At 39.7% G+C, this 21,691-nt stretch overlaps 1 protein-coding gene across 1 annotated transcript in view; it reads right to left on the reverse strand.

The window, feature by feature from the left end:
* Window positions 1-2,473: 2,473 nt before the first annotated feature.
* The window catches only part of GEMIN5 (gem nuclear organelle associated protein 5), a 44,709-nt gene continuing 25,491 nt past the window's right edge, over window positions 2,474-21,691 (reverse strand). Inside the window, 13 exon segments of the mRNA XM_036750626.1 lie at window positions 2,474-3,054; window positions 3,783-3,879; window positions 5,470-6,001; window positions 6,834-6,996; window positions 7,749-8,006; window positions 8,800-9,010; window positions 9,707-9,826; window positions 12,054-12,201; window positions 13,096-13,233; window positions 13,372-13,467; window positions 16,264-16,386; window positions 16,781-16,894; window positions 21,228-21,458. Coding sequence (XP_036606521.1) covers window positions 2,866-3,054; window positions 3,783-3,879; window positions 5,470-6,001; window positions 6,834-6,996; window positions 7,749-8,006; window positions 8,800-9,010; window positions 9,707-9,826; window positions 12,054-12,201; window positions 13,096-13,233; window positions 13,372-13,467; window positions 16,264-16,386; window positions 16,781-16,894; window positions 21,228-21,458 — 2,420 coding nt within the window. The 3' untranslated portion in view covers window positions 2,474-2,865.

Consider the following 21,691-nt stretch of genomic DNA (forward strand, 5'->3'; position numbering starts at 1 on the left):
AGTCACATAGTTGTTACAACTGGCTGAATGGGGACTGGGATACAGATTTTCCTATTTAATCCCCTTAAGTAGCTCCTAAAAAACAAAGCAAGTGTAATTAAGGGGCATTTAGTTCCATAGGAATAATGGCAGAAAAGGGCAGGATTTTACTTTAAAGATTAGTTTTGGTTATGTTTTTGTCAGTATTGATAAGGAGGATTTTATTATGCAGGGCATACTTATGTTGGCAAAGTAGAGGGCCATGAGATCAGATAATTATTTCTAGGACTCAGTCTCTTGGTGACTAGAGAAAGGAAGATGGGTAATCCCAAAAACCTGCGTTCCCACAGGTATGCTAGTGGTCAAGCCTCTGGTACCTGTATGTAATTACATTAGTTAAGCTTAGAGCTCTTCACTCTTGTGTCTGTGCAAACGTACCCCTGTGTGTGCGTGTGTGTGTTTGTAGCGTTTTCTTAAAATTCAATTTGCTATTTTCTGTAATTATGCTGAACTGTGCTTTGATATAGTACCACACTGCAGTTACATGAAAGGATCCATTTATACATAGAACTGAATTAGTCAAAATTTAAAGCAACAAAAGCAACTGATTATTCTTAAGAATTGTGCTACTGGCAACCTGAGTAACCTTAGTTAAGTCACTTCTCACTGAACCAAAATGAGGACTAGACTAGATAACTGAAGAATTCTCCAACTCTAAATCTTTGATGTTTTGTGAATTATTCTCATTCACTGGTCTGGCATGAAAACCCCTGACTGACCAAACTGGTTTTTGATAACTAGCCAACCAGCTAAGGGGCTAAAGAAGCACATGACAACTGATCTTTTAGATTAGAATACCAATTGTTCACCAAGTATGCAGCAAGGAACTGGAGTTGCTCTCCTATTACGGTATCCCGAATCTTGTTAGAATTTGGCTTACTGTAGTTTCACTACAGTACATGATTCCTTTATCCCCAGGCAAAATACTAAGACATTAGGACAATCACTGAAGACTTATTAGAAATGTAATTTTAAAATGTTTAAGTAAGAGTAGCCTTCACTGGAATCTTAGAATATAACTGGCTTAAGTTGTGGGTCAGGACTCAATTCCCTTGTAGCTCAGCAACAGTCCTTTTGAACCCACAGCTGTGAAAGGGGCTTGCTTTCTATATGAGCATTCTTAATTTTAACAAGGTTTGCTAACCTTGCTGTGTAATTTATTGCAAGTCCTCGGACCTTCGAGTCTTTTTAACAGCTATTGTAAAGATGTCTCCTTAGGTTCCACCACAAAACTTTCCAATTTGGAAACAATTCCAGTAGCAATATTCCAGCTGTGGATATCTTGCTGCAACTTAAGATCGTCCTTTCTTTTCGCAGGAGTATGGTGTCACTTAAGTTCATGGTAAAACTCATGAAATAGTTTTAAGACACCCTCTGTACCCAATTGGCCATTTATTTTAACACAGAAAACTAAGTCCTACTCTTAACCTTAAGAATACACCTGGTCAAAATAGTTATCTTTGTTCTCTTTCCTCCTATATCCTGTCATTGATAGAAAGTGTTACCTGATTGTATCCCTCTGTGCCTAGGTGATTTTTATTTTTGAAAAGGACTAATGACAAAAAAGAAAATCTCAGCAGGAAGACACCTCACCTCAGCAAGGATTCATGTGCAGCTTAAACTATCTACAAAGCCTGCAGTGATGGAAAACTCCCTCCCTTCTAAGGTGGTCCATTTCTTTGTTGGACAATTCTCATTTGGGGGATTTTTTTTCTTTTTGTTGAGCTGAAATCTGCCTCTATAACTCCAATTCATTAAGGGCTTCTAGTTCTTCCCTCAAGTATCAAAGGAATGGAATTCGAATGGCTGAATGACAAACTTTAGCACTGGCATCCTTATACATTGGGTTCTTCTAATAACCAATTTAGATGGCTGACCTTGTTTAACCTAAATTTTAAAACCATTTTTAGACTGCAACCAAAACAAATATTTTGTAGAATGACTATAGTTTATAAAAAGCATGAGCAAAAACAGAAATGCTATTACAAATGTAAACTATATAGACATTGAGGTGCCTTTCCTCGGGTTGGTTGCCATCATGGTCATGAGGCATTTGGTACCTTTAACAACTAAATTGTTCAAACTAACTTGGGCTATATTGGTCTGAATAGAGGCCATTTCTAAAATTATCTTTGAAAGGGGAAAAAAAAAAACCTATCTACGATCATATGAGTTGCTTTTCGATGTCATGAGACTTTAGCCTTCCATAATGAGATGCCAAATGCCAGTTCTTTGCAATCAGAAATGTGATTTTACACTTTTTTTGGGGGGAGGGATGGAGGGGAGGTTATGTGAGAAGCACTTATATTGAGAGCATTTAGGAGTAGTCAGTATTTTGACTTTCCTTGTCAAACCCTGATGCTGAGAAAGAGAAGAGAACAGATAACACTATGGATGATGCAGGATGGCAATAACTCCCATTTTCACAGAAGCATATGGTTTAAAATTTTACTTAAAGGCAGCCTGTGTATTTAAGAATGTAACACATTTATCACAATAGAAAAAAATACAAGTGTCTCCTATTTGGGTAAAATCTACAAGGTCAAAGGTTACTGAGATGGCTATGCTGGGTAATTTCTGAGCAACAACTGCTGGCTTGCCATCATTCTTTCCTCAACAGAAAATGATAGTTGAGGTGGAAGTCCTTTTTAATTTCACAAGCAGAGTTGGGGTCCATTATGGACCAGTTAGTCTGAGCACATCTGGCCCCTTATTTTAAGGACCATCTTTCGGAAGTGTCCACAGCTCAGGGACAGAAAGGCCAGGGAATAGCAATCTGCAGAAGTGAAAAGATGTCCTGTGTCTCAGCCTAGGTGTGATCAGTCTTCAGTTGAAGGGCTTCAAATTCACGTGCAGAAAATCTGAGAACTTTTTTTGTAAACTCTGCTTTTTGCCATATTTCTGAAGGAGTTCTAAGGCTTGTTGCTGCATGTCCACACTCAAATACCCGGAACACTGGGATCCAATATGAAGCATTACAAGACAACATTCTAAAACATCAGGAAAGGGAAAGGTCTGAAAGAAAAGAGGTCAATATAAATCAGGATGACCACTGGATATGGAATACTTCTTTCTCAAAGGATAAAACTCAAAACATGGATAAAAAAAATAGTTAAGACTACTGCTCTTAAAGGGGTAATTTAAAATTTAGAATACTGTTCAGATTCAAGTTTTATAATTTACAGGAACTGAGCTTTATATTAGTAATTTATAGTTACAAAATACTTTACATAAAGTCTCTCATTTGATATTTATAATAACCTTGTGAGTCTGGTAATGCAAGAACCTTTGTTGTCATTCAGAGTTGGGGAAATAAAGTTTTAGTGAGAATGACTTGTTCAAGGTCTTATGGGAAATAAATTGTTGATAGACCTGAGCCTCTTAATACAAATCCAGGGTTTTTCCCTAATAAATAATCTTACTTGTATCTGGCCTTTCCCATCTTGATTTGTGACCATTATGTCTATCCACAATTGTCAAATTACCCTGGCCATTCACCAATATGTAGGTTCAGAATGACGCAATTTTTACACGTAGTTAAATGTTCATAGAGTAAAATTTTATCCAGAATAATGACATTTGAGACTATGTAATAATGAATTATTAATGATAATAATAATGACACTATAGAATATTGAAAAAGCTCAGAAAATGAATGGGGCTATACAATACATGAGTCTTAACCTGGTAGAGTGGACTGAAAAGATGTAGTTTTTAGCAAAGAAAACAGTTATAGATTTTACCTTAATATTCTCAGGAAATCCAGCCATTTTCTTATTTGCTTCTGAAAGTCGTTTTGTCAATTCAGCCAGAGAAACTGGTTCATTTAGTTGTTCTTTACTGTTAACAGAATACAGAACCCCTCTCATATTTTGCTCAAGTAACTGCATACTTTTGCCATTATCCTAAAAGTAAGATTTCTCTGAAATTCCACTGCTTATCTCTTGTGCATATAAAGATCAAGGAGAAATATTTAATATAAAACAATTTACAAAACCAAATAGTGAACACAATTCTTTAAGATAAAAAAAATTGACTAGATCAATAATTTTCAACACTTTGGACATTTAACTATGATTTCAGACTCCTATGCCACTTCTAATGTCTATTTTTAAAATAAGAATTTTATTTCCCCTTCTGGACAAATTCTAGTTCCCATTCCATTTTCCTTAGCCTTGATGTATATAATGATCCCTTACATGACATAAAAACTATAATCAATTTCCAGATATCTCTTAAAATGGGACTGCTTACTCCCTTGTGACTATTCAAGAGAGGCAGCTTAAATTTTTTTTAAAATAAAGGACATACGCAAAGAGTCGAACACAATCGATGTTCAAGAAAATATTTCATTAAATGTTTTTGAACTTAAACATTAATAAATCAAACACACTTTACAACTATTTGTATAATGACTACAGATTTAGAGTTGTAAGGAACCTAGTCATTTAGTAAAACCTCATTTTACAGATGAGGAAAGTGAAGCCCCAGAGAGGAAAAAAGCCAAGTGTCAAGCAGCAGGAGTAGAGCTAAAAGTTTCAAGACACAAAACATTCCTGAAAAATTATCAGTCACTCTGTGTTCCTTTAAAAAGCTTTCCAATTCATCTCTCCATGCAGATGTTCTAAAAAATAAAAAAAGCCATGGTCTATGCAGACTTGTTTTTTATTCTGCTGCTGCTTTTTCCTCTATTTCACATAAGCTGTTCTGGATTTCCTCAAGTTCCCCATACACACACACACACACACATCAACCCAAAGCATAACATTCTGTGTTATACACATACAAAACATATAAAATTAAATATTAAACACAAAAGTACATGAGTAATGTATATGATACAAAATATAAATATGATAATTTATCTGAAATGTTTATAATATTTCTCTCTTGGATTTGGTTTCATCGATGTAAGGGAACAGGGAAGAAATTCTGTCCTTTACTATTCTGCAGGTCATCATCTTTAAGGAGTTGCCCACAACACAGATGAAGTGACCTGCCTAGGGTCACATGACCAGTTTGTCTCAGAGGTGGCATTTGAATACAGGGTTTATTTTGACTCAAGGCTGGTCCTCTACATCTACCATGCCATGCTGTGCTTTTTTATATTGACTCACAATTTAGCCATTCCCTGTCTGTGGAAAATTTCAGGTATTTGCACTTCTGTGTATGTGTGACAATGTATCCTGTTATAAGTTATCTCTGACCATTTGGTGGCCAAATCCCCCCTCTCCTACCCTTAGGGATTGACTGGCTTCAGGGAGGAGTCTACAGCTAGCAGGGTAAGTTAGTTATAAATGGCTTCCTGTAGGAATTTTAAACTTCAAAATTTAAAAATGTCAGTATGTAAGAATTAAATTTTAAAATTAATGAAGAAAGCCCTTGGCCTCTATCTACCACTCTTCCACCTTGTTTTAGATGATTTCATACCTTTGGATGTCAGGATTTTCAGAATGCAACTGAGACTTCATGGAAGGATCTTCTTCTTCAGCACTGTTCGTTGTAGCTTTGCAGAGCTGATTTCTCTGATGCTGGCGGATCATTTCTGCTAACGTTTCCTGGACCTCTGTGATAGCTTTCTGGGTACTCTGGAGATCTGCATGCATTTGAGAAATGAGAACCTCACATGCACTTAGTGTAGGTTGTTTTTCTTCTGTGCTCCTTTGGTCCTGGTCTTGTTCCAAAGCTGTATTTAGTATGGCTACTTGGGGAAGAACATCGCTCAGCTGGGTAGGGGCTTCAGGGTCAGTTACTTCTGGACTGGAGGTATCAGATAGACCATTCTGCTCATCACTAGAGGTAGTGCCAATAAAAGGCACTGGATCTGCCACACACTGTATCTGAATGAGGGGAGTCCTGGGCAGGTTCCACCAGAGGTCATAGAGCTGTCCATATGAGAAAAAGGCCTCTAAACTTTTAAAAGCTGGCTCTTCACCCAGTTTTTCTCTTAAATGATCACAGCCTAAGGGAGAGAAAGTAGATGTAACTTTTCCCAACTGCTTATTTGTCTGAAATGTCCCATTGCCCCTGAGGGCTTGTTTCCCATGTATAATTTTTATTATTTTGATCTCTCGTTTTGACCCTTGAGATCCTACAAAGGAGACAACACAGTTTCTGATGGGACCGTAAGGAAATTATTCCAAGTAAAGACAGACTGTTAATTCTGGAGGCTTAAGATTAAGCCTGAAGGGAATAGCAGGATGTTATCTACCAAAATGAACACCGAAAGCATGTGGCCATAGAAAGCCAAGCATTTCCTAGTCCTAGGAAAGAGCTGGTCTACTTTAGATGGGGGCATGCATGTTAAAAAGAGGAGAAAAGAAGCATTCTACAACTCTGTAGGGATTTCCATCTTTCCTCTGAAGTGATGGCACTAGGCCACACTCAAGCAAGCAATTTCTACACAGTGTATCTGCAGAACCATGGCACTATGGTCAGATCTCCATTCTTCAGTAGCTAATTATGAAGCCTGGAGACTATCCAAAACATTTCTTTTTTGAGTGGATTTTCTTCTGGTTCTGTGGAATTGTTCCCTTTATGGAACATATAAGAAGAAAAACACTCAAGTCAGTCCTTTTTGGTATCTTTCAATCCTGGTGGAGAATCTGACATTATTGATGAAAATGAAATATTTAGATTATTTATGGTTCTCAATGACTTAGGTCCCTCCCTGGCTCCCGTCATCAATTATTAACTACTAAGAAGGCTCTTCTGGATTGTGAAGAAAAAGCAAGGAAAGTGAAACTGTGAAACTAATTGCTCATAATTTGGCCCTGAATAGAGGAGTTACTTGCCTTTGGGAAGAAAGACAGTACAGATTTCTTGCATTAGAGTGAAGTTCCCTGAGTCATAGCTCCGTGTCACAGCTGCAAGGAGAGCTCTGACAGCTTCAGGCCAGGAGGCGGTCTGCTGGCTCAGCACTGCTAAGGTCAGATCATGGGAGATGTGGAACAGGAGCTAGAGCAAGAAGCCAAAGTCTCAGTTAATTATCTTTCTACTTCAGGGACAAAGAATGGCATCGACAACATTTAGCTGGAACATCCTGCCAACAGGGCCTGTGGACAGTTTGGGACCAGGAATTTCCCAACACATAATGCTTATCGACAAGGGCCCATCTTGGTTTCAAGAGAAACTTTCATGGTTGCATGGCAGTTCACTCACATAGAGACTGGAAGCAAAGGGGTCTAAGGAGAACACTTTGATATTTTAACTGACTAGAATTTCTGAAACAAAAAGTCAGAGCTTCTAAGTCTTGCTCCACCTACTTAACAGATCACTTCTGATCCCCCCAAATTTATTACCTCTTTACAAATGAATGGGAGCACAAACTGATTTGAAAGTGACTTGGCCTTAACGATCTACTGGTACTGGCTGGTCTGTCTGTTTTAAATCCCACTCTGAAAATTCCAAGTGAACCACTGATTTTTTGGTCAAGAACTGCAGAACATTAGCACATTAGAACTGGAAAGGACAATAGAGACTGTTTAATTCAACCTACTCAGAGGACACATAACTAAGTGGCAGAACTGGAATCCAGGTCGTCTGATACCAACCTCAGAGTTCTTTAAAGAAAATACATGTTTCCACTTAAGAGAAATGAATTGTGGAACTCAGAAGAAGATAAACCGCTATTCTACTAGTTTACATGTAGAATAGAGAGATTCTTATTCCTGAGTGGGAACAGTAGCTATGAATTAAACATTTGTTACCTGTTTGGAAAGGGTATGGCCTGTGGCAGATGGGTACTCGATACCACATAGCTGCTGAAATGCTGCCTGGTACTGTTCAGGTGTCTCCAAGCCAAACGTGCTCTTCCATACTGTAATCACCCTTTCCATGAAGGAATTCTCAGTCCCAATGGCCCAGCTATGGTAGGAAGGGAAGGAGGAACTTTTCCATTCTGATGGCTGTTTTTCCTCCAGGTGTTTGGACAGCAATTCATGAAGGCAAAACACCAAACGCTGACCCTAGAACACAACCAACCAGAAAGGAACTTTTGTTCAAGAGCCAAGGGGAAAAGAAGCCAATAAAAGAACCTGCCTCAATGGCTGGAGATCATCCCCTAGAAACTGTATCCCCATGTCTTCCCACTTTCACTTGTAGCAGATTAATCTAGGGTCTGTACTGGGAATTCCCTCCTGATGTCTCTAGAGGTATCACTGGCCATGTGATGAAGGAGAGGAGAAGGCGGCTTTTAACGATTATAGCCTATAGGTGATGGTGTTGGGGGCTTCTTGCTCACTAAGAATGAATGAACTTCTAAAAGATACTTCAGAAGGTTGAAACTAGCTGTGACCCTGTTTCCAAAAAGGGGGAAAGAGGAACAGATAAGGTTCCAAGTAAATCACAATTCATCATCAGTGGAATAAAATGGACCAGAAATGGTAACAATTATAAAATAGAATGGGTAGAATTCTAACATAGGTGTTCCTTTAGCAGCAAAAGGCCTGGGCTAGAGGGGTGGGTCCTGGACTCCACGGTATGGACAAACCGTGAGGCACTTTCATAAATTAAAATTTTAATTATAAAAATTCACAAAACAGCTCATTCTACTTCATAAACTTGTCTACACTAGGAATAATGGGGAAGAACATGGTGTAGTTCATCAAGAACTAGGATGAGCTTAGTGAAACTTGGATATTTGTTTGCATTAGGCACAAGCACCTTATTTTCGATTTCAGTGAGATTTCACTAGGAAAGAATTCCAGGTCTAGGGTTTGGTCTTCTCTACATTTTGCTAAGAGTGAAGTGTAGACTCACTAGCAAGCATTCTTGTTGCTGGAGGACTTCCTGAGCTCCCACCCAGTTCCTGACTGACAGCAGCTCTTGGGCACATCTGAAAGAGAACGATGAAGACAGCTCCTTCTCTTCGGCGATAAGTGCCAATTCTGCAGCTGTTCTAAGAGAAGCCACATCCCCCTTTTTGGCGAGTACTTTAGCTGCATCGTAGGCAGAGGTAGCCCCTAAGTAGCTACAACATATGAACAGAAAAAGAGTATTGACATAGAAATGATAAAACCAGTGAACTCTCAGGTTGGATATATTCTAGAACAGATCTCTATATTCCTAACTCTGCCTCCCAATAACTTATTTTTCCTTCATGGTATTCTCAAGTACACTGATTTTTTCTTCAATTGTTTCCTTCGTGGCCAGATTCAGTACAGCTTAGTAAATTGAAAATAAGAGCATAGAAGAAAAGCTCAATAAATATCATCAATATAGACCTGTACTCAAAACAGACTTATCCCTTTCTTCCCAAATCTACCTTGTATAAAACCTTAGTGTCAGAATAGGTGTCTTTCCCTCCATTCTATGCTTATGTTGGGTTTCCTCCCCCTTTCCAAGGAGATCTCATTTTAGGGGTTCTAAACAGCCTATTTTTTAGCCAATATGATTGTTCAGCTGAATTTTAAACAGGGAATTCCCTCCCATTTTGCCCACTTGCTGGCACAATGTCACAAGCATGTCCTTGGCTGCACTTGCTAACTGGCTCCAACAGTATAAATGCCATAAGGAGAGAGGCCAGTTTTGTCATCAAGCCTGAATGGACAATTCTAGGAAGACATCTCCTTATGGCTGCTCTTCTTTCCTTATGAAATGCTCCCCTTCATTGGTGCTTAGAGAAGACTTTGGACTCTGAATTCTCTCTAGTGTCCCCGGTGCCTACCATTTGGCTGCCATGGCGTAATGGCCATCTCTTTCTAGGATTGCTCCCCAACTGCTGTACAGGTCTTTCAGTACTGGGTCCTCCGGTCGTAGCCGGGCTTTGGCAATTGCGATGGCTTCCCTAAGGCAGGAAGAGAAAAACAAAAATATCTACTATGTTTAACAGACCGTAGGAAGAAAAAAACAGTCCCCTCAAGTTAAACCTAGCTAAAGACAATACAGATACACATAATGAAATATCACACACTGCCTTATACTTATGAAGAGAAGGCAATGTGGCATATTCTTTCAAATGATGTTCATTCATGGTATTGATGAGTAACAAAAAGGCCTCTGGATGTGGTGTCAGAAAACCTGGATCTGAGTGTCCTACTCTGTTTAGGAGTCATCTCGGTTCCTCCTCCCTCCACCCTCTCAGCTAAGGACCTTGCTTTATATTCCACTGAAAAAATTGAGGCCATTTGCACCCTCATACAACTTCTGTCAATTTCTCCTCCTTCACCCTTGTCTTAAATGAAGAGGCAGTCCTTCTTGTCAAGGCAAACTCCTCTACGTGTACAAGCGATCCCTGCCATCCTTCTTCTCCAGCTGAATGCTCTCTCCATCATTCCTACCCTTTCACTTAACTTCATTCTCTGTCTACTGGCTGCTTCCCAACTGCCTACAAACATCCATGTCTCTTCACCCTCAAAAAGGCTCACTCAATCCAACTATCCCTGCTAGTTATGATCCCATAACTCCTCCCTTTCGTGGCTGAACTCCTTGAGAAGGCTGTCAATAGCTGGTAAATCTTTGTTCTGTGCACTTCTGGAGGGAATGTTTGGGCAAGTCCTGCTGCTGTTTTCTTGGGGTATTGAAAGTTGTGCTATTCCAGGATCTCAGAGACACCTCGGGCTGGGGACCTGCAAGTTTTCATTGATCCCAAAGTATTCCAATTCAGGGCAAGATCTGATTATTGCCCACCCTCCCTGGCTGGAGCCCTGCAAGTTCCTGATCTGGGTTTGGTTGGGTCTGAGCAGTAGACCTGTGAGCTTGCCTCTTGTGTGGTTTAAGTCAATTGTTGCCAGTCTCAGTCTTTGACAGCCAGCTGGGAGGCTCTGCTGGTTTGGAGCGCTACACTGCAGGTTTCCCTTTGGCTTGGGATTTCTGCTCTGGTTATACTTCTACAGGCCTCAGACTGGGTTAGAAGCTGGAACTGAGCTCCTGTTCTCCTCCTGGGGATATCACATTCACAATACTGTTGTTTGATTCTGAACTTGTTTCACTCTCAGTACACAGCTTTGGGTCTGTGGCCACTCTTCACCCTGGAATGCCACCTCTGGGTACAGGTCATCTCCTTCATCTACCTGGGATCTCTCTCAACTAGACAGTGATAGCTGCCAGGTGGCACATATTCCTTCCTGTATTCTACCAAGTTTAGAATCTTCTTTGCTGGATCTGGGCCCTCTTCTGGCCCTGGTACATACCCTTTCCCTATGCTAGAATGCTCTGTTCACATACTCCTCTAACTAGGTGCAGTCCTCAGGGTCTGAAGACCACTTTGCCCCTCATAATCTGTAACCCCCCCCACTTAACTCAATAATTTCAGTGGTGCTGGCCACCTTGCTCTTCCTTACACAAGACGCTCCACCTCCTAAATCTGAGCATTTCATTGGCTGTCCTCCAGGACTGGCATTCTTTCCTTCCCTCATTTCTACCTCCTGGCTTCCTTCAAGTTCCAGCTACAATCTCACCTTCTTAAGAAGCCTTTCCCAATCCCCCTTAATGCTAGTGCCTTTCACCTTCATACAAGTTGACCCCTTGTGCCTGGAATGCATTCCCTCCTCATCCCTGCCTCTTAGAACCCTGGATGAACTTCCATCAAAATAACTCTGGCACCAATTTCTGTGTGTATCCCCCGCTTTTCCTGATCCACTTGGTTGTTATGCTTCCTCCCCTTCTCCTCAAATAACCTTATGTAAATGCCATCTGCTCCCTCCTGCCCCATATGAACTCATTGAGGGCAGGGGGCTCTTGTTTTGCCTTTGCATCCCCCATGGCTAATACAGCTGACATCAGAGAAATAATAGATACTTATACTGATTTGATTTGGATGTATGTGAGTAGATCTGTGCCCAGAAACAGTGTTCTGGAGCACTGGACCTGGAATTGTGCCACCAGATTCCAAATTCTGGTGCTGTCATTTATTAGCTGTTTGACCTTGAACAAGGGATTTACTTCACTTTCCTCATCTGCATCATGAAAATGCTGGAACAGGTGACCCATAAGGTTCCTTCCAGCTCTGAATCTTATGACACTATGGCCAGGAGCTCTACCATGAGAAAGTTAACAAAAGTCTCTTTGCTAACCTATAGAAGTGGTTTGACTTGAGCAGCTCCACAGCTTCATACACCTTATGGATAGAGAGGAGATGAGAGGCAGCTTTAACATATTGGTCCTGGAAACACAGCTGTTTGGCAAAGGCTTCTACTGTCCACAGCCACATCTGGTAGCCAGCTAGAAAGCAAAAATGGTAAGGTTAGCAAGCATGTAAGTACGCATTTAGGAATCTGCTCAGATTTTCCTTTTTACTGTATTATGAAGATCCACTATACCATTAACCTAAGGATTCCCAGAAAAGAAAAATACTATAGTGAGACCTTGAGGAATCATTTTTGACTCTCCCATATCTGTCAAATCCAATTGACTAAGTCAGGTCTGTTGCTTCTACTCCTACATCTCTCCTACCTAGTTCCTTTCCACCCACACTAAAATTCAGTTCAATAAACATTTATTAAGTGACTTATGTGCAAGGTATTATGTTTGACTCTGGTGATACAAAGACAGATGGACACCATTCCTTGTTCTCAAGGAATTTATCAAATAAGGGAGAAAATAATAAGCATGATGGGCAAGGCAAATTGTTATGAGAAAGCTGAAGAGGGAAAGACACATAAATCTCCTTAATTTATAGAAGAGAAAGGTATAGAGGACAAGTAATTTGTCCAAGTCACACAGATGTACCCAAGCTGAGATTTGAAACCAGGCCCACTGATCATAAATTTACAATTTTTACTACGTCATGTTGCTGTTTCAGCAAAGGGAGGAAGAAGAGAGGGACTCAAGGAAGGCTTTAAGGAGAAGACAACTAATTATAGGCTGCACTCAGATTTTATACAGACCTATTTGGGGGAAGGCCCGGATTGGGAACAATAAGTTAGGTGTGGGCCTTTGATGCCTCCTTTTCAGCTGTCTTATTTCTTTTATGTTCTATTTATGAGAAAGTCTAACACTAAAGAATGATATTAAACTTTGCTTTTTAAACTGATTTTGAGATCAGCTGGTATTACAAATAGCTGATGTTTACAGATGGTATCCCAGACAGGATAAGCATTTTCTTAATGTACATACCTACTGGTGCCATAGCTACCAGCTGATCAGTCAGTTCTCCCCTTTCTGCAGCAGCCTGGAGAACTCCCTTTAGATCTCCTTTCCACAGCATCAACTGGTGGAATAAATCAGGGTGTCCATTTTCCAAATGACTTTTTCCTATTTGAAAGAGTATAAGAGAGTGGGAAATTGAATATTATTGAGAGAAATGGAGAGGAACCACCTCTCAGATATACTTAGCTATTTCTACCAGAGCAATCACAATGGAAGCTGAAATCAGGGTTTGTGAAATCTCACCTTCTACCTCAATCATCCTGTATAGGGCTGTCCTGTCTGTGAAGAGTCCCAAGTGAATCCGCTCATTTAGACTAGCAGCTAAGTCCTCATTTAATTCTGTGAGTAGGAGGGAAAAAAAAGATCACATGATGATTTGCTATGTAGGTCATACTGATTTATACACTTGGTAGTGTATAAGGATGCTAGAACAGACTATTATCAGCTTCTCATTCTAGTGTCCCAGCTGCTTCTAAACAGGCACTCTCAAGTCTTGCTTCAAAATTCTCAGAGAGCTCTGTACTGACTGAAACAGTCATTACCAGCTGTTTGTGTTAATAGAGGTAAGATTTGAAAATCTGATATTAGGAGTGAGGCTTAGTTCTTGTAAAAATTTGCTCCCCTCCCCCACCCCATCCCTTGCCATTTTTGGTTTTGGCAACCTTGAATGTGATAATTACGGTACTTATGAGTTCAAAGTTGTATTTGGGAAAAAATGAAATTTATTTTACATGTGATAAGGACTTAAAAAAGGTTTGTTGAGTCGAAAATTAAATTTTTAAAAGCTCAATAACTATTTGCTAATGAAATACCTAAAATTTAATTTTCAGCTAACCCATGCCATATAATGATTTGAATGTAGGTTGTGCTTTCCCTTAAATTAAGAGATTTATAAAAACTGAAAACAGCCTATAACTGGTGTTAGTTTTCTGAGCATGTGTGTGTGTACACAGAAAATGCTCCTGTCGAGAACATTTCATTTTAGGGGCATGTCATATGTTTAGGGGTCACTTATATTTTGACCAATACTCTGTTAAAAGACAAGAATCTAACATTAATTCAGATCCATTCATCCCGACTCATTTGAAAGGGTTCCATATAGTCATTTCAAAGTAAAGAAAAAGCAAATATGTTCTACAGTTTCCCTATCCCCCAACCAAATACATATGACTCAAAACCATAGGTGCTAGCTACCACAGATAGGCACATATCAAAATTTAGCTTCTACTGCTGGTATGTTTGGTGGTGTCTTGGCATACGTCAAAAAACTGTCAAGGGTTTGACAAAAGAAACCTTGATTCATATATTGTACACATATATAATGACTGATTTAAAAGTGCTATATAGCAGTATGAAAAACAATAGCCAGGTACTTCTTAAAGAGAAACTTGTGAATGGAGAACCAAATTATTTAAAGCCAATCCAACTCAACAGGTTTTGGGTCAATACATCAGCAGGAGTAAAAAAACAAAAAACAAAACAGCAGTTATTGAGTCAGAAGAACTGAGTCTGAATCCTATACCTGCTACTATTATACACGTGATATGGGGCAGTGGACAGAACACACTGGGTCTGGAGTCATGAAAAGCCGAGTTCAAATCCAGCCTCAGATACTTACTACCTGTGTTTGTCACTTAACTCAGTTTCTCCAACTGTAAAATGGGGATAATAATGGCACCTACCTCACAGGATTGTTGTGAAGAACGTAAGATAACAACTGTAACGCACTTAGCACAGTGGCTGGCTCATAAATGTTAGTTATTCTATCACTCTGCTTCTGTGGGCCTTTGTTTTCTCATCTATAAAATGAGAACGTTGGAAGAGACAACCCCCGAGATTCCTCCCAGCTCTAATATGTCTCTAAGAACTCAAACCTGGGCAACCCCATCCTCCCAGTCCCTCAGGCTCAAAATCTAAGAGTCATCCTTGATTCCCACGCTGTTAATTTCATCCTTGCAGCATCTCTGAAGTATGCCCTCTTCTCTCCTGACACCACCACCACTCTAGTGCAGGCCCTAATCACCTCATGCCTGGGCTACTTCAATACCCTGCTGGTGGGTGTGCCTGACTCAAGTCTCTCCCCATTCCAATCCATCCTCCATTCAGCCACTAAAATACAGGTCTGACTACATCACCCTCCTACTCAATTAACCTCCGTGGTTTCCTATGGCCTCAAGGATCAAATACAAAAGCCTGTTTAGCTTTCAGAGACCTTTATAACCTAGTTCCTTGCTACCTTTCCAGTCTTCTTATACCTTAGTCCCTGACATGTACTCTTTGATCCAGCGACACTGGCCTCCTGGGTGTTGCATAAACAAGATTCTTCATCTCTCAGAGCATTTTCTCTATCACTTATGCCTGGGATGCTCTTCCTCCTCTGCTCAGAATACTGACTTCCCTTGCTTCCTTTATATCCCGACTAAAATAATGCCGGGGTTTTTAAGGCAATGACCGGATCATGAGAATGAGAACTGGCCCACAAATCAAACAAGAACTGTATAATTAAAATCCCTTTGGAAAAATGAAAACAAATAAAACTTTTACTGAAAGTCTTCTCCAACTCTTAATTCTAGTGCCTGCCCTGTATATACAGCTTGCTTTGTATGTATTTGTTTGCATGTTGTCTTCCCCATTAGACTGAGGGCAGGGACTATCTTTTACCTCTTTTTGTATCCCCAATGCTTAGCACAGTGCCTGGCACATAGTAGGTGCTTAATAAATGTTTTCTGATTGACTGAACCATGGCTAGTGGTTAGCTGGTTATCTACTCACCATACTTTTATCTCTCCTCTAGCAGGAATGATGAAGCCTAGCACTTTCATCATGGATTCCTTGCTCAAAAATTTTCAAAACTGTGCATAGTCTATACTAGAGTCCAAAACCTAATATGGTACTAAAGACCCTTTATACCACACACTATCTTTTCTCCATGGAATGCCTTCCTATTCCTCTCTGTCCATTTAATTCCTACCTATCTCACAGGCCTCAGTTGAGTTCCATCATTTGGATATTCCAAGACAGAAGTGGGAACTTAGAGGCATGGAGAAGGACAGACAAGCTCTAGATGAGAGTAAATAGTTCCCTGATGACTGTGAGTAGAGAAGATCTAAGAGGTTAGGAGGTCCTTTCTTATACCTTTGGAATGTTTCACAGTTGCTAGCACCAAACAGTCCTGGTGGAGCTCCTCTTTGGACCTGTGGTCCAAGGCTGTGCTGACAGGTAGAATAGAACGTGCCTTTTTCTTCTTTGCAAGGGCTTCTGAAATAGAATGAAAACAGTTTTGCCTTGGCAGTGCTGCTGAGTTATTTAGCAAGCAGTTACTGTGTGCTCTGGCACATCCTCCACTCTGCTGGGGAGGCTCCTTGTGTGGCCTACTGACCCACCCCATGTGTACTGGTTGACAATTAGTCCAGGAGTTCCGAGAAGTTCACTGTCAAAAGGATGGCTGAAGGATGATTAATTTCTTTTGGCCATGGCAACTCAAGAAAAGGATATATTCTATACTGTTCCTTGGTCACATACTCATAAAGACCAAAATGCTACTAAGGCTGTTTTTTAAAAGCATAGCCACTCGACCCTAATTTGCAAGAAAATACACAATTTGGTCCTTTTAGAAACAAAATACATTTTGCTTTGTTTTTTTGACACAAACCTGACTTCTCTTTAGGTAGATCCTTTTTGGGTACAATCACTTTGGGATTAATTGGAATTTTTGGTTTTTCAAATCCAGAGGAAATGGGTGAGTATGAAGGTAGGTCTTTGGAAACTGCAACATGAAAAAAGAAGCACATAATAATGGACCAATCTGGGATGGAAAATAATGCCAGCTTTTTTAAGTCAATGACCAGATCATGAGAAATGAGAACCGGCCCACAAATCAAACAAGAACTGTATAATTAAAATCTCTTTGGAAAAATGAAAACAAATAAAACAAGCAGTCTATATCTGTTAATATTTGGATGTTTAGAATGTAGAATACATTTCCCCATAGCAACAGTATTATAAATGGTAGGCTAATTTACAATAGCTATAATAATTCATATTTAAGCACCTTTTTAAGGTTTACAAAGCATTTTCTTTAAGATAACCCTAAGTATTATGTGTGTGTGTACTAACATGCATGCGCGCGCGTGCGCCCCCGCGCGCACACACACGCGCGCGCACACACACACACTATAAAAATGATATAATATTGAACCCATCTAGCCCCCGTTTAATATAATTTTTTCTAAGGGAAGATGAAATGCCAAGAACACTTTTTCTTCTTCACATTCCTGGACATGAGACTTTCTCTGGTTTTCACAACAGTAGCTCCAGTGGCAGGGGAAAGGCCTGAAGTCTGGGGCTCTGACAATTGGGTAATGGAGTCTGCTATGCTGATATGGAGGAATTAGGTCAGTCAGTAACTAGAATTTTAATAATTTTCCCCTCCATTTTCTAATACCCACCTCCATTACCCTGGGGTATCGTTATCCATTATTTTATTGAGAAAAATGAAAGCTTTCAGCCTGAAATTCTTTCATTTTTCCTATTCCACACTTTGAAACCTTTCTATGCTTTTTAAATATCCTCCCTTTCTTTACTTTGGTTTTTGAGGAAGTAGGCCTTTTCCATACCTAAATCAAGCTCTCTTTCTGTGTCCTTGATTCCCTCCCCTTCTATCTCCCTCAAAAGCTTTAATCCCACTGATCATTCCCTCTCTCATCTTCGATTTCTTTCTAACCACTGGTTCTTTCTCTACCACCTACAAATGGAATCAGGTCAATCCTTATCCTTTAAAATTCTTCTCTTGCCCCTGCCACCCCTTCAAGCTACCCCTCTCCTTTTACTGCCCAATTCCTTGGAAAGAAATCCTTATACTCACTGCCTCTATTGCCTTACCACTCATTCCCAAATCCTTGCAAGCTTGCTTCCCACCCTACTACTTGAACAGAAACTATACTTTCCAATGCTAAATGGGATGGCCTTTTTTAGGCCTTAAGCAGCTCGACTGCTAAGAAGCATGGGATCCTTTTGAGTAGCCTTTCATCCTAAATAAACTTTTCTCCCTCAGCTTCAGAGACATGCATCTCTCCTACTTCTTCTCTTAACTGACACCTGGATCACCATCCAGCTTCTGCCTTCTTCTCTGACTCCTCTCCCAGAGCTTTGTTCTGGGCCCTATTTTCTCTTTACCTTTTCTCCCTTGGATACTGGTCCTGCAATGACAACTGCTGGCTAGATACATCCCCCTAGATGTCCTTAGACATCTCAACCTCATGTGTCATGCCTGATACATAACTCATTATCTTCTCCCTTCTCACCCTCCAAAATCTAACCCTTTCCCTTCTGTTAAAGGTGCCACCACCTTTAGGATTACACAAGTTTGAAGCCACAGAGTCATCCTAGACTCTTTCCTTTTACCCTCATATTCAATTAGTTCTCAAATCTCAACATCTTATATCTGTCTTTATCTCTCAATGTATATAATCACCATTCTACCTGTGCCACCTAATTGGTCTTCCTGCATCTAGTCTCTCCTCTCTCCAATCCAAAGGATCACAGATTTAGAGCTAGAATGGGCCTTAGAATTCATCAAGTTAAGACCCCTCATTTTCAGATGAGGAAACTGAAGCAAAGAGAAGTTAAGCTACTTGCTCAGGGTCATATCACTGGCAAATGTTTGAGGTGAGATTTGAACCCAGGTATTCCTAACTCCAAGCCCAGCACTCTACCAACTACTACATGCTGCGATCCTTCATGAAGCTGTCAAAATAATCTAAGACACAGGTGTGGCTCCCCAGTGTCTATAGGATAAAATAAAAAAATGTCTCAGTTTGGTACATAAGGCCCTTTCTACACGTATTTGCCTTTCTAGTCATACTACTTTCTCCTTCATAAACTTTATACTTTAGAAATAAATACTCTATTAACTGCCTATATGTATTTATACATGCCAACTTATCTCCCCCCACCTTCCAAAATGCACTCCTTTCTCATTCTTCCTTCTAATCTTAATCTCCCTTCAGCCCTCAGTTCAGGCAGCATCACTTCCTTAATGCCTTCCCTACTACTTCTCCCAATTATTTGTGTGGTCTTGTCTTCCACAATTTTTGTCATTCTATGCTTATTTGTGTGCATGTAGACCTCTTTCTCACAGATATAAGTGTAAGGTCTTTGAGGGCAAGCACTGTTTCTTTGTATCCCCAGTGTCTTGAATATAGTAGATACTTAACAAATGTTTGTTGAATTGAATTTATGTAGACTGGTTATTTGTAAACTTTCAAGTGCTTTAGAAATGTATATGCATTAAAATAAAATCAAAATGGATAGATGACCGAAACATGAAAAGAGCATACCATCAACAAATGAGAGAGAATGCCATGATCTGCCTTTCATAGCTATGCTGGGCTAGGCTGGGCTGAACTGCCAGGTAGGGTGTGGGGTGCTCAGGAATTTCTCAACCAAACAAGGGAGTAGAGACAATTCACAAAGACAAAAATGAGAAGCTTCAGCACGAACAAAATCAATGCAAATATGCTAAGAAGTGGAGCCTTTTACTGGGAAAAAAATATTCACATTATCTATCTCTTATAGGGTCTGACATCAATTAATGAATAAATACTTATTAAAAGCCTTCTACATGTCTGCACTGTACTAGGTGCTGGAGAAACAAGGACAAAGATTAAAACCCTCTACTTCCAAGGAGCTTATGCGCAGAGTTAGCACAAAGATTCAAGAGCCATTCTCCAAAGGAAAGGGTTCATTCTCAAAGAACGATATACTAAAAGTGACTGTATGAAAGACTGTTTCAAATTACTAATAAGAGGAATACAAATTAAAATACATCACACCCAGCAAATTGGTAAAGATGAGCACAATCAATGTTGGAAGCGTTTGTGGAAAGACACAAATCATTACTGGGGGAGCTGGGAATTGATTCAAACTTTCCAGAGAGCAGTTTGGAATTCTTCTGAAAAGAAAGGAACTGTCTTTGACACTGAGATCTCACCACTAGGCAGGTATATATATAATGAAAGGAGGTTGATGACAGACAGGTCCCATTTATACCAAAATAATCATAGCAGTGCTTTCTCGCAATAGCAAAGAATTGAAAAAAAAAAAGCAGGTGCGCATCATATTATGAAACAAATTGTGGCACATGAGAGTAATGGAATATTACTATGCTCTAAGAAACAATGACTACAAAAAATCCAGAGGCTGAATATATACATGTGGGAGTCATCTCTGCAGAGAGGATAATTTAACCCACTGCACTGATTAGTAAAGTAAGAACCCTTTATTTTAAGGCCTAGGAAAATGCACCAGTACCCTTGTCTTCTTGGCTTTTGGATGCAGTGGAGAAGACAGCTGGGTTGGGGAGGGAATATCCATATCAATGAAATAACTGATTCATTTACATATCAAGGTATAAAACTTAAACACTATCATGTTCTTATAAAACTCCCCAAAAGGGCTAAGTATTTCTGCACCCAGTGCTGTTCCTTCTTACCAATCTGATTATAGTATATACCCTGCTACACATCTATACTAATACAGTATCAAATGTTTAAATAGATACTTCCCAAATCAAGATATCAACTAATGAAGATTAGAATTATTGCTTTAGAGGAGTAAATGGTCCCCTGAAAGAGATGATGTTATCTTCCAAAAGTACCTAAGGTACAGCTAAGACTGAGGCACTGGGGAAATCAAGGTCAGGTTGTGGGAGTTAAAACAACTTCTAGAACATGGGTTTTTTACCTTTTTTGTATCATGGACTCTCCTTTGGCAAGCTGGTCGAGCCTATAGGTCTCTTTTCAGAACAATGTTTTCAAAAACATAAAATAAAACATGTAGGATCACAAAGAAAAACAATTATATTGAAATATAGTTTTCAAAGTACTGAAAAAACAAGCTTTGGAGCCCCTCAACTCCATATTCAGAAGAACTCTTATTCTAGAAGGCACATGGAAAATTAAGCCTCTTGTATATTAATTTTTATGACTGCCTGCTGTTTGAGAGATATGAATTAAAATTTATCATAGTTTATGTTTATGTTCCCTTTCACCATAACCTCATCTGTCATGTCCAAGGAATCGAAGATGAATGTTATTTACCATTTGAAGAGATGCCATTGGGAATCTCTGGCTCTTGTACTTCTTCTTCACCTTCCTGGTCTGACACCCCATTTTCAATGGGTAGAGAACTCTCCTTAGTGCAGTCCTCTCCATCAACCACATCAATCATCGCCTGTTTCGTTGCCACTTTCCCTGCCAGTTTTTTCTTCTTCTTGATCTTGGGTTTAGGCTGAGAGAGCCTTTTCTTCTCTAACTCAATACTTTTTTTGCCTGAAGGAAATCATAAATCAGAAAAAAAAATGAACTAAAAAGTTGTTTGCACGTAGGACTGAGGTAGGCAGTCTCTCAACATGGGACACTGATTTTGTAGGCAAAATCAAAGATGTTTCTCCCTGGTGTAGCTTGAATTACAATAGTATCCTCAGAAACTGAGTTAAGATTCCCATGTGAAAAAAAAATGGAAAAAAAAAAGATGCCCATGTGAGAGGATCCTCACACATTCC

Source organism: Trichosurus vulpecula, chromosome 3 (assembly GCF_011100635.1).
Source record: "Trichosurus vulpecula isolate mTriVul1 chromosome 3, mTriVul1.pri, whole genome shotgun sequence".
In the NCBI taxonomy this organism is placed as follows: Eukaryota; Metazoa; Chordata; class Mammalia; order Diprotodontia; family Phalangeridae; genus Trichosurus; species Trichosurus vulpecula.